At 41.3% G+C, this 13,146-nt stretch overlaps 1 protein-coding gene across 5 annotated transcripts in view; it reads right to left on the reverse strand.

Annotated features, from left to right (window-relative positions):
* The window catches only part of anks1b (ankyrin repeat and sterile alpha motif domain containing 1B), a 264,035-nt gene that overhangs the window by 46,668 nt on the left and 204,221 nt on the right, over window positions 1-13,146 (reverse strand). For all 5 annotated transcript variants that reach the window (XM_040035435.1, XM_040035437.1, XM_040035438.1 and 2 more), the window contains 2 exons: window positions 1,886-1,984; window positions 376-528 (listed from right to left, as the gene is read on the reverse strand). In XM_040035435.1, coding sequence (XP_039891369.1) covers window positions 376-528; window positions 1,886-1,984 — 252 coding nt within the window. The remainder of the gene's footprint in view (window positions 1-375; window positions 529-1,885; window positions 1,985-13,146) is intronic.

The following is a 13,146-nucleotide window of genomic DNA, read 5'->3' on the forward strand; positions in this document are numbered from 1 at the left end:
CTGCTACCTTGACCATTTGCCCGAAGTTTTAAGACGGGACTGAAATTTATGGTTAAAAAACAAAAACTCAGAGATTCCCTGAAACAGCTGAGTGCTGCTGTTTTTAGCAAATGTTCCTGGATTAAATGGTGAACTCACTGGGCACTATTTTCAGCTGCAAATTGATTTTTGTTGTTTTTCTGTGCTCTAGTGAGTATTTATGGCCACAGAAATGTAATGTGGAATTGACTCAAAGTGAACTGCAGAGCTCATTCTCTTGGGAAAAAGTAACATATCACCCAGTGGCTAAATTAGGTTTTGGCTTCCCATGTAATCCTTTGTGCTTTCATTAGATTTTATCTTTTAATATGGCTATTTTTAGCACTGTAGACTTACATTGATGAGCTCAATTTCCCAGATCTTTTTGACCAGCTCCATGGAAGTGTAACCATTGACAAGGAAAGATTTGGTGTAGTCCCCGAGCTCCAAAGACTCCAGCCACTCTGCCACTGATGTGGGGTTGTTGCCATCGTATCCGATAGGTCTCACCTTAAGTACACAAAGCAGAAAAAAGGGATTAAGGAAGAAGTTTGTCTTTGGAGCGCACTTTTTATTACTTTTCTGTAGTTCTGTTTGTTCTCGCTGCATGCTCTTGTACATAACACGAGGCTGTGAGCACAGCGGATTATCTTTCTTCTCATTTTCCACATTTTAGACCTGGAGTTTAACTGCATAAAAACAGCTGCTATCTGAAGCAAGATCTGGTGCGAATGCTTACTGCCTACATACCTATTACTAATTTCCATTTTATTCCTGTGCCATGCTTTATTTTCAAGATGCATTCCATATTAAAGGCTTTCCTCAGTCGAAAGGAAACAGGTGAGGAAGCTAAACGAGTACAAGAAAAGGAAACACGAGCACAACTGTTGAGAAGGTTCGTTAAAAAAAGACACCAAAAGCAGACTCACTGCTTGCACTGAGACACTTTGAGTGTAGCAGATAATACATAATTCATTCACTTTTCTTTTGACAGTCAAAAGCGCTTCAGAGAGCTTATGTTGCTTCAAGCAAGCGTTCTGCAACCTCCACCTTAAGTTAAGCATGTGTTCGCCTACATGTGTCTGCACAAGTGTGTGCGTCTTTTTGTGAGAGGGCAGACAAAAGTTAAAAGGTTCCATCTCTTACAGTGTTTTGAAAAGTTTATTGGGGATGAGAGGAGGAAAACGCTGACCGGAGATCAAAGTTTTCTTTGGAGTCTCTATGAAGCATGCTTATCTCCGAGCTCAGACTCTCCCCTTTTCTCTTAGCTCTCTGTTGCAGACTCCTTTCTTCTGCTCGCACTGTGTGCAGCTGGGCACTTTTGATCTTACTTTGACTCTTGCACACTCACACAAAAGTATTTGACCTCGCTAACATATAGCAGCAGCCTTTTTTTAAAAGAAAAAAAATCGACTTCCGGTCTCTTTTCAGCAGCAAATGTCGGCTCAAAGCGTGTCGATATGTTTTTATTGAGTGCATTTTGCAGATGCGAGAAGGTATGGATTTAACAGTTTCTCGCATCATTTAATTTTATGTGCTTTCAAAGCTGTGATAATGTGGCTCGGTGCACCTTTCTCTGCATGCTTCTTGTTCAAGTGTTGAGCAGAACATGCAGAGAGATACCCAGCCACCCACAGAGAGTTATATCACACGGAAACAGATGTAGCAGAAGATTTGCTGAATTTTATATGAAACAAAAAGGACTGAGTACAGGCCGGCTCAAGATTCTCTCCTTCAATTGGTCATGAATTTATATAACTTCATTGAGATGGATGCTGCAATAAACCCAGTCCAGACTGACTAAATTATCCACTTTGTAGACTCTGTGGTATTCTTGTGTGATAGTGTTACTATTTGCAGCGCTGACCCTGGGCAAGAGCCGTATGGCCTGCAGGAGACGTTGTCTGTGGGCCGAGTTGAGGATTCCAATTTCCAGCAGGTCTTGGTCCTCCACCACATTGCTGCCCTGTAAAACACCAAATAACACACAGGGTTAGAAAACAGGTTACAGCACAAACCAACAAGGCTCCACTACAGATACCTCCTTTGAAAAATAACAACAGAAGAGCCACATCTCAAATTTCTTTTCAGTGTGAAACGCTTCACTTCTGGTACTTATAGCCTGACCCCGTTTAGCACTGCTTCTGATAAAAGTTTGCACTATCAGCAGCTTTCGTGTACAGCGCATTGGCAATGCACCACAACTCATTATTCTAACATAAATACAATGTGGTTTCTTCTAGACATTACCCGATGGAGCTGCATGCAAGAACACAAATGTCCACATCTTTCAGATCTGACATTAGGTGGTTGCTTCCAAGTGCAAAGTCTGTGTAATGTCTATTTGAGGACAGTGCAGGTAATTGTCCTGTAAATACCCAGCAAGCTGGCCAGACAAGTCCCTGCCTTCCTTCCTGCATCCTGGTACAGGTCAAAACGTTGAGATAATTAACTTGACATATTGAGATAATAACACCCAAATTTTATGGATGATGTTTTTCCCCCAGCGGTGGGAGAAAAAAATAAACGTGCTCTAGCTCGTTGCAGTTTTCTCCTCATGTCATTAAGTAATAAAATCCTATTTGCAAACTCATCAAGTTTTCTTAAGTTTTGTAACTCTCTGACACAGAGTGTGCATTTGGTTTAATAAGGTGGGGTAATGATGGTAAAATCCGAGTTTAAAAATCTTAGTATCATCTTATTTATAGCAGATATTATGAGTTAGAATGTTTGAGAACATCCAAGTCCACAGGTACATCTCTCTTTGAATCATCACGCCTTTGCAGTCTTATATCAACACTTCTATCTTGCTCCCTCTTCTTTTCTACATTGATATGAGAATGTTTTAACTACAGATCTATAACAAGATAGCCATATGAAGCTAATGTGTAGATTTATATTATCTGGAATATTAATACCACACTATTAAGAATGCCACATATAGCTGCTGTAGTTTACCTTTAAAAACAGTTTTTAGACCATAACATTAATAAATCGAGTTTATTCCTCAGATAATATTGCATTAAGATTTCATTAGCTGTGAGGAAAAAATATCATAGGAAACACAACAAAGAAAAAGAGATTTTCCACAACCAACAGAGCGTGGCAGACAGCAGTACGATGGTCTTTTATTAAGACTAACAAGAGCCTATATGGGTATCATACAGCCTCACCTTTAATTAATCCAATGGGAAGCCATAAGAGAGTTATCAGTCATTCTCCCGCAAGAGAGACAGAGAGGGAGTCTTCATGCAGACAGATAATTACAGGAAAGAAGAGATGCGATGTGCAGGCAGACAGCTGTAGCACCGAGAAGCAGCGACTCAGCCAGAAATATGGTCAGAAATACAGATTGTGACAGAAGTGAAAAGTAAAGAAAGGTAATCATCAAAATGATGGCAAAGAAAATGGGAAAGGAGAGGGACTGTGTACGCAGCCTGCAGGCAGTCTCAGGGCCATCCATACACTCCCAGCACACACGGGCAGCGCGCACTCTGTGGTACTGAAGGATTACACTTGTCATTCCCTCCACATCTCCTTTATGTCAAACTAATAAGAGCTAACTAATAACACAGAAGATAAGAAGTAAAAAAAGAACACAGGCAGATACCAGATAGCTGCTGTTTTCCTCCATCTTATTTCATTTCTGCGTAGAGATCGATGCTGGGAACACTCTGCCCTCGAAAAGGACATTTTGCTCCCTGGCTGTGACATTTTCATTCTAGGTATGCCATTGCTGCAGTTTAGTTTTCACTGCAGCTTCCTGAAGAGTTTCTGCAGTCATGCATGAAACATGCTGCGCTTTATGGCTCTCTCACGCAGATTCCTACGCCATTCTGCGTCCAGCTGTGTATCTGCTAATTGCATCTGCTTGTATTTGCATTTAAGAAGGAGGCAGCGTTCTGCATGCTGAATTTTAAATGGCTTCCCAGGAAAAGCGCTGCACAGTGACTACTGCGGCGCTCAGGTCTGTATATGCTAAAGTGAATTTGACTCCGTGTTAGACATGTACGCTCGGCGTAATGGCTTTGAACAGGTGCAGTGTAAAAAAAAAAAAATGGCAAGGGAGGAAATATCAAATATGAAAGAAAAGTGGAACGACATGCAAGAGGCTGTATTAATGAAACGAGGAAGCAGTGCTGGAGTTAGAACTAAAAGATCAATGTGTGTGTTTTAAGAGATTTGAATCTTTTGGTGCAGCAGCTGAGCTTCTGTTGTGAACTTGTATAATGCATATCAGGGGCTTTGGTGAGTTAAATAACAGGTGGGTGCCATTTTGCAAGTAGCATTAAAAGACACTCTGGAGTTGGCTGTTTCCACCTCTACGATTGCTAAGCAGGAACACATCCCGAACTCCAGCTCCAGGCTTCAAGAAGCAATTCTAAAAGGTAATGAGCAAACTTTTACAGAGTCTCTTGAGCAATTTCAAAGCTAGATTGTGCTTGGACAAAAGTACTGAGTTGCACCTCTTAACCTTCCAATACACCCGCTAGCCAGGCAGTCTGCTTCTACCAGCATTTGTGAAAGATTATGTCGTTCTAAAGAGCTCGCTGAATTGGAGCACGGTGCTGTAATAGGATGCCACCATTGTAACAAGTCACTTTGTGAAATGTCTTCCCCTCTAGATATTCAACAATCAACTCTGAGTGGTATTATCGTAAAGTGGAAGCGCTTTTAGCTCAGCCACAGAGCAGCAGACCATGGTAAGCTACAGAGCAAAGAGAACTATGCACCAGCAGCTTCGTGGCATAGAGGTCCATGACTGAGGAGCTCCTCTAGGTGTGGCTGGCATAATTGCACTAAACAGCAATGCGATGCATGTTTTAATAATAAAATATGAAGTCATGATGTTTTGTTTTTGCCTCAATAAAATGAAATCTCTAACCATTTTGTTTACACCACAGTCTAAAAAACAACTGCAGAGCAGATCATATAAAAACAGATAATACAATATCTTATATGATGTCGTTAGCAGACTTTAAAGGTGTGTAGCTGTGAGGTAGATTGGTCCATTTTGAAAAGTTGGATGAATTTAGGACCTTACAAAGAACAGTAGTTTTATTACAGTATTATTGTATAAGAATTCATTTAAAGCTTTTGAAATTAAGAGTGGCATTTTGCCATTTTATCCCCAATAAATCCAGTACTGAATTCCCTTTTGTAATCTGATTACTTCTAGATCTCTGAGTGAGCCTACTTCTGCTTTGTGTTCAACCTTTGAAAGATCCAAATGAAATATGCAGGTTGCAAAGACATACAGTGGGGCAAAAAAGTATTTAGTCAGCCACCGATTGTGCAAGTTCCCCCGCCTAAAATGATGACAGAGGTCAGTAATTTGCACCAGAGGTACACTTCAACTGTGAGAGACAGAATGTGAAAAAAAAAATCCATGAATCCACATGGTAGGATTTGTAAAGAATTTATTTGTAAATCAGGGTGGAAAATAAGTATTTGGTCAATAACAAAAATACAACTCAATACTTTGTAACATAACCTTTGTTGGCAATAACAGAGGTCAAACGTTCACTGTAGGTCTTTACCAGGTTTGCACACACAGTAGCTGGTATTTTGGCCCATTCCTCCATGCAGATCTTCTCGAGAGCAGTGATGTTTTGGGGCTGTCGCCGAGCAACACGGACTTTCAACTCCCGCCACAGATTTTCTATGGGGTTGAGGTCTGGAGACTGGCTAGGCCACTCCAGGACTTTCAAATGCTTCTTACGGAGCCACTCCTTTGTTGCCCGGGCGGTGTGTTTTGGATCATTGTCATGTTGGAAGACCCAGCCTCATTTCATCTTCAAAGTTCTCACTGATGGAAGGAGGTTTTGGCTCAAAATCTCACGATACATGGCCCCATTCATTCTGTCCTTAACAAGGATCAGTCGTCCTGCCCCCTTGGCAGAAAAACAGCCCCATAGCATGATGTTTCCACCCCCATGCTTCACAGTAGGTATGGTGTTCTTGGGATGCAACTCAGTATTCTTCTTCCTCCAAACACGACGAGTTGAGTTTATACCAAAAAGTTCTACTTTGGTTTCATCTGACCACATGACATTCTCCCAATCCTCTGCTGTATCATCCATGTGCTCTCTGGCAAACTTCAGACGGGCCTGGACATGCACTGGCTTCAGCAGCGGAACACGTCTGGCACTGCGGGATTTGATTCCCTGCCGTTGTAGTGTGTTACTGATGGTGACCTTTGTTACTTTGGTCCCAGCTCTCTGCAGGTCATTCACCAGGTCCCCCCGTGTGGTTCTGGGATCTTTGCTCACCGTTCTCATGATCATTTTGACCCCACGGGATGAGATCTTGCGTGGAGTCCCAGATCGAGGGAGATTATCAGTGGTCTTGTATGTCTTCCATTTTCTGATGATTGCTCCCACAGTTGATTTTTTCACACCAAGCTGCTTGCCTATTGTAGATTCACTCTTCCCAGTCTGGTGCAGGTTTACAATACTTTTCCTGGTGTCCTTCGAAAGCTCTTTGGTCTTGGCCATGGCGGAGTTTGGAGTCTGACTGTTTGAGGCTGTGGACAGGTGTCTTTTATACAGATGATGAGTTCAAACAGGTGCCATTCATACAGGTAACGAGTGGGGGACAGAAAAGCTTCTTACAGAAGATGTTACAGGTCTGTGAGAGCCAGAGATTTTCCTTGTTTGAGGTGACCAAATACTTATTTTCCACCCTAATTTACGAATAAATTCTTTACAAATCCTACCATGTGAATTCATGGATTTTTTTTTCACATTCTGTCTCTCACAGTTGAAGTGTACCTCTGGTGCAAATTACTGACCAAGTGGGGGAACTTGCACAATCGGTGGCTGACTAAATACTTTTTTGCCCCACTGTATCTCCTGAAAATGACATAATGCGATCAGATGAAAAACTAAATAAATGCCCATGAAAAGTGATCGACTTTTGTGTGACTGGTCCACCTGCCTGTCACTGTACCGGGCTGTGAAAACTAATGCAGCAGATGATCGGGCTCATTCTGTGGCTAAACCTTAGCTTCCACAATGTCTTCACCTACTTGTACACTGGGACCTCTGTGGGAAGAAGAAGAGTGCAGTCCATAGATCAGCTCCCAGGCTGATTAATAGAGCACAGAGAGGAGCTGGTGTTGGAGCCACAATGCTACAACTTCACAGCAGAGTAATGACTCCGAGAGTCGGAGCAGAGTAGATTGGGGGGGGTTTAAAGAAGCATGACTAATTGCTCCCTGTTGGGCTCCTGATGCAGAGAGATGGGGTTCCTCAATGTTTGTTCTTTCTCTCTCCAAACCTATTTTGTCCTGTTTCTCTTTGTCTGAACATTATGTTTGCCCTACGGTATGGCTACCACTTCCAAGTGCGCGTGATGGATCATGGGATCAGCTATCACATGAATAGATGAACACAACAGCCAGCAGAAATAAGTGAAAGCAACTAATGACGGTGTTGTGCTTTTCCTCCTCCTGCTTCTACTGCTTATCTTGTATTCTGGAGGTAAACATGAGCTCTGGTATGGACTGGTATGAGCTCTAACAATCCATTATGGAGGTTTTTAGCATCCACAGAGTTGATACAATTGCCATAGCCCGCAGTTATTTTGTGACACTTAGACCACGCCGCTTAACAACTGTGCCAGAGAGGGCAAAATCTCTAAATGCAGAAATTAAAATTCATGTGCAGTAGCAGGGGGTTGAGGCTGAGATTAGAGATGGAGCAAAAAACGATAGTAGTGACGACCATTATCGGCTCCAGCAGGCCTGGGCGTGTGCTACAAATCATGCTCAACCTACTGTGTCTCTTTGCTCTCTCTCTCTGTTCTTTCCATGCCTGTGTTCATCCCTCTGATCTTCTCTCTTTGCGATTCTCCGTTGCGCCGCTTATTTCAGAAGCGTTCCTCTTTCCTCATTATTTTGTTGCCTCTCTCTCACTTACTAACTATTCAAACCCTCTCTTCTCTGTCCTCACTTGCACTTTTAGTCTGTAATTCATATTCCTTTTGGTTTCTTTACAAAAGTTGTTGCTCTTAGATTTATCGCCTTCTCCCATGTGAAGAGGCAGTGACTTAAGTTTCTACAACTTTGCGGCAGTTTGAAGAATTTCGGTTCCAGAATAAATCCCTTCATGAGCTGTATTAAATGTAACCACCTTATGAAATATGAATACTGAGATTGTGTTATTTCTAATGCTGTTGTTTCCTAACTTCACTATCAGGAGAAGCTCAGGGTCAAATTAATTCCGCTAGCTTTGCATGCTTTTTTTTTTTCTAATTCAGCTGCTGTTTCTTTATTATACATAATGCTTTACCTCTCCATTTCTTTCACTGCGGCCTCATTCTTCTGCAGCTCTGGAGTCTTTTATCCTTCTTTTATTTCACTGTGTTGAATGAAACTAAATAAAAAGCATCATGATTAAGGAGGTTTCACTGCACATGGCATTCTTTTGTATTAGTGTGTGTGTATCTCAGTGCCTCCACAGTCCACTGATAACCAGTTTATGTGGCACTTAGTAGGAATTCTCTACTATTTTCTATCACAACTGTGCTTTAAAAAAAAATCAGCTTTCTTCACTATCCTCTATTCATTCGGATATTCTCAGCATATATATGTGCTGGCATGCAGTGTGTGTGTGTGTGTGGGTTTGATTGTAATGAGTATTAGCTGGGACAATGTGACTGCAGTTAGAGGGCTAAACAAGAAGAATGAGCTTCTCGCTCCAGTGATCCCATAAATATGACGTAGCTTTGCTTTCAATTCTCCTCTCACTAGATGCATTTGCATCTTAGAAAACATATGAAAGGCTGCTGCTCGCCATGATGAACAACTAGGGAGCGGTAATATCACAGACTCTCCAGTGCCCTTCAGTTTTATGAAGCATTTTATCGTCCTTTGTCTCCTTGTTTTAGTTTCACAGCACACATCTTGACCATTTAGGTTCCCTGCACTCATCGGCATAACTTCCAGACCCGGGAGGCGGCTATTTTTTGTGAGATAGCCCAGAAACACCCGCTGTACATTACTTGCCAAGCGGCAAAAAAGCAACTGGATAATGTATGCAGATGAGCACCTAAAAAAAACTCTTTTAAAAAAGGGTAGGAGGAAAAAAAAAAACAGATCAGAGGAGGTAAACAGAGAGTGACTACATACATTTGCCAGGTGGCCACTATCTGAAAATCTATTCAAATATATGCTCTTGTTACACCCTGTCTGCCGCCTGTACCAGGGTCCAGTATCTGTTATGAAAAATGCAACCAGCACTATTTTTTGAAGTGTAGCACATTCATGGAAGAGGCCACCGCATGCTGCTAGGACTACAGCAGATGCAGCATGTGTTGTGCTTAGTTTCTGTCGCATGAAATTTGTTACAGTTCCAGCTGAGAATTTTTAGCACAAGGTTTAATAAATGGTTCATTGTTGTAAGGACATAATTTACTCTCTATTTGACCGTTTTGTCATTGCTTTCAAACATTCTTTCAAAACTCCCTCTGGATGTGATCCTTCCCTCTGTGATCATGTTACTGTACTCTTGCATTACAGAAGTCCTTTAATTTTCTAAATGATCGAGAGTTAGAAAGAAAGAAATGGTGCAATTGCCCCAATAATAAAAAGGACAAAAACACCAGAGTAATCTGCAACTTTTCACAAGAGATGATATGCAAGAAAGGACATGAATGTAAGCGTAAAGGTAGAAAACTATGCAGGTTGCAAGCACTATGAAACCTCTGCAAAGCTCCTGCTATTGCAGCTCGCTAACATAAGAGATTTTTCGCATTAACAAACTAGAGATGAACAGTCTTGTAGCATCATTTATTGCATCATATGAAGTGAACTTTGGGGTGTGTTTTCCTGACAACTTTACTGTTTGCTCTAATCCTTCAATAATGAAACAAAGGTTTAGGGTATGTCCTTTAAATTAGAATGGGAATTTGTACTGATACGTGGACATATATACAGTAAGGCTTATTGTTTATTAAGCTGCAGAATACCACAAAGGTAGTGTCAAGTATACAGGAATTAAATAAGTAATGCATTGTTTTAATAAAAAAAACCCCAAACAAACACTGAAGAAGATTTTACGACAGGCGATAGCGAGCGTAAGAGGTTAAGCTACCAACAAATATCTTAATGAAGAATCGCTTAGTAGCTCATTCAGCAAGTCAAAGTGCAAGACAAGACATGAGGGCCTGTTTGGATCCAAACAGAAACAGCTAACGTGAGTCAGCCTCTGTCTGTCTGTGTCCGTGCTCTTGCATGTCTCTCTGTCTTTAAATTTTCCATACATGAACGGTCACTGAAGTGGATGTGATTAGCCTCTATCCAGTGTCCTTCGTATAAAATTCTGTGTCCATAACAACCGTTCTACTCCTCGCCATTTGTCCATCAATCCGGCAGCACTCGTCCTCTACTGGGTGGTTAAGGTGCCCGGACACACCCACACTTATGACTCCTATTAGCAGTAAATGATAATGGTAGATTGGAAGGCCCATACTTAAACAGTATTCATGCCTATATAGATGTATATATTCTTGCACGCCACATGGGGCCTTTCACAGTTATGCACTGACGCAGATCAAACTCGAGGGCAAATTAATTTGCAAACCAATCAGCTGTACAAATGAACTGGCCTTGAAACGGGAAGGGGAAAAAAAAGCTTTTATTTTGTAATAAGCAGAGTCGCGGTTTGAATCATCCACGCCACTCGATTTCCCATACTGAGTGAAATGAATGTGGCACAAAGCTCTCGTTCAAGAAGCCAGTCAACAATAAAAAAGAGCTGCTCTCGCCCAACACAATGCCTGTAGCCTGTGCCTAAATCGCATTAATATCAATTTGTGGTGGACACTGATTTTTTCCCCCCTCTAGGTTGAAAAATATTAGCAGCCTTCTTGTTTAGTCAAGACTGTTAAAAAGCATAAAAGGAGTTACAAACTCTACTCAGCATGGGGGACACCAGCGAAACTTTAACACCCGGAGAAAAGCACCACTTAGAAAAAGAGACTTTGAAGTTACTCTGATGTTTGCGAGGCAGCTTCATCTTAGCTCTTTTCAATATTAATTGTATCTAAAGGCGTTTCAGAGGAGACGGTTGAGCTATTGAGAATACGTTTTTAAAGAGGGGTGATGGGATGGAGGGAGTAAAGCCAGGAAAACAGATAATCCCAGAGTCTCTCAGAAACAATGTTATTGACAATAAACTAGGTCCACATGAGAGTAATCCAGATACATAAATGGTGGTGCACAGCCATGGGCTTAAAAAATACATGTGAGTTCAAAAACAACAAAACAAAAAGCTGTGAACAGCCTATGTGTGACGTTAACAGTTGCCTGGACACTAACAGCTGCTGCAGTGACTCCTACCTTCTGCTCATTAACTTACCAAAGGAGGATGTAAACAGAAAAATAATGTAATGTTCTGCAGACACCCATGAAACTCGATTCATTATGAGAAAATGGATTTATATAAATTTCCAATTAAAATTAGAAGTTGTGCTGAAACTCCAGATGGCAGGTTGGTTTTAGATAAATATCTTATTAAAAGATAGTTTGAGATAATGCTTCTGAATGAATCTGTATGCCAATAAAAAATTCAAGTATGCTTTATATGTTGAGCTTTATTAGGAAATATCTGCTATCTTGCCATCATCACTGCGTTGATGCATCCCCTAAGTACACAAGGCAAGAATGGTACCGTTTCAGCCACCCTGACACAGTAACCATGAAGGTGCTCCAGGTTTTAACTTGCAACTTGGGCTGACTTTTGAGAATGGCTAACTAGATCAAACTAAGATCAAGAAGTTCTCCAAAACCGCATGTGCTCTCAACAGTTACCAGCTTAAGAAAATCAGGAATTTCTGTCTTTCTCCATCCCGATATTGTACTTCATTCTCAGAGCATAGGCTTACTCATGGTTTTTAGGAAGTCCAAGCCTTCAGTTATCTGGTTCCCATCCAGTGGGTTCAGGAGATGAGCACCATTTCTACTTGTGATGCTGAAAACTTTACTTTTTGATCAATCTTATACTTAAGGATGCTCTGTCGACCCTGAACCATGCCTTAGATATGTTGCTATGTATTAAGACTGCTAGGGGACCTCCAATTACTGACTTTTTTTCCACTCGGCATGGGTTTATATGTCTATCACTTTGATTATGCCTCCTTTCTCCTGCATTTTCAAAAGAGGAGCATAGAAAGACTACGAACAACTTAGGCCTCATAGCTAAACTGGTCACAGCAGATGACTGCCCCTCTTTCAGACTCGTTCTGCAAAAGGTCTCTTCCTGCTAAAATGAAGTTCTTCCTCCCTGCTTATAGAGCACCCGATTTTTGAGGGTCTCTTTCTAACATTGTTGAGTCTTTACCTCACAGTGCAACATACATTGAGCTAACTGTTGTTGTGAACTAGTCCTATACAAATAAAACTGACTCAGAAAAAAGGGGAAACTTATGTTCTCTCTAATGGGTAGAATTGTACATTTTGAAGACAGTGCGCTGCAATTATCACCATGTTTAATTCTTTATCTTAGACGGCCCAGATACACCTACTGCTTCTTCAAAACCGTTTCATCTGTATTAAATACTTTAACCACAAGATAAACTGTGACCACGTGTGGGAGAAACACACAACAGAGAGATGGTGTGATTTCATCCTGTTGCCAGGGTAACTAAAGGAACAGATGCAGGTCACACTGAGTGTAGGACCAGAACGCTCACACAGGCTTACATGCATCCATAAATACTTATGGTGATCCATGCATACCCTGGCGATTGACCTGATGTCAGAAACATCAACATTTATCTGCATTCTCTCTTCTGGATGTCAAGAAGTCAGGAGAAAATAAGAGGCTGTAAGTCAACCAGAATTAGAGAACTGGATAAACCCTCGAACCCCTTTATATCTGCCATTTTTGAGATATCGCCCCCCTTCAGTTGGAGATTATTAGTAATAATAATCTCCAACTGAAGAGGAAGTCATCCAGTCAGCATCTCTCTGCTTTGTCTCCCATCTTTCTGCTTCTGCTGCAGTTTTTCTTGATCGAGCGTCATCGCTTCTCTACTGCTTTCTCTCCTTGTTTTCATTTCCCACTTTCCTGCTCATCCCTCCCTCTTCCGTGGATATCTTTCCCACTAACACACACATGCAAC

The sequence above is a fragment of the Simochromis diagramma genome, unplaced genomic scaffold (assembly GCF_900408965.1).
Source record: "Simochromis diagramma unplaced genomic scaffold, fSimDia1.1 OVJJ01000816.1, whole genome shotgun sequence".
Taxonomy (NCBI): Eukaryota; Metazoa; Chordata; class Actinopteri; order Cichliformes; family Cichlidae; genus Simochromis; species Simochromis diagramma.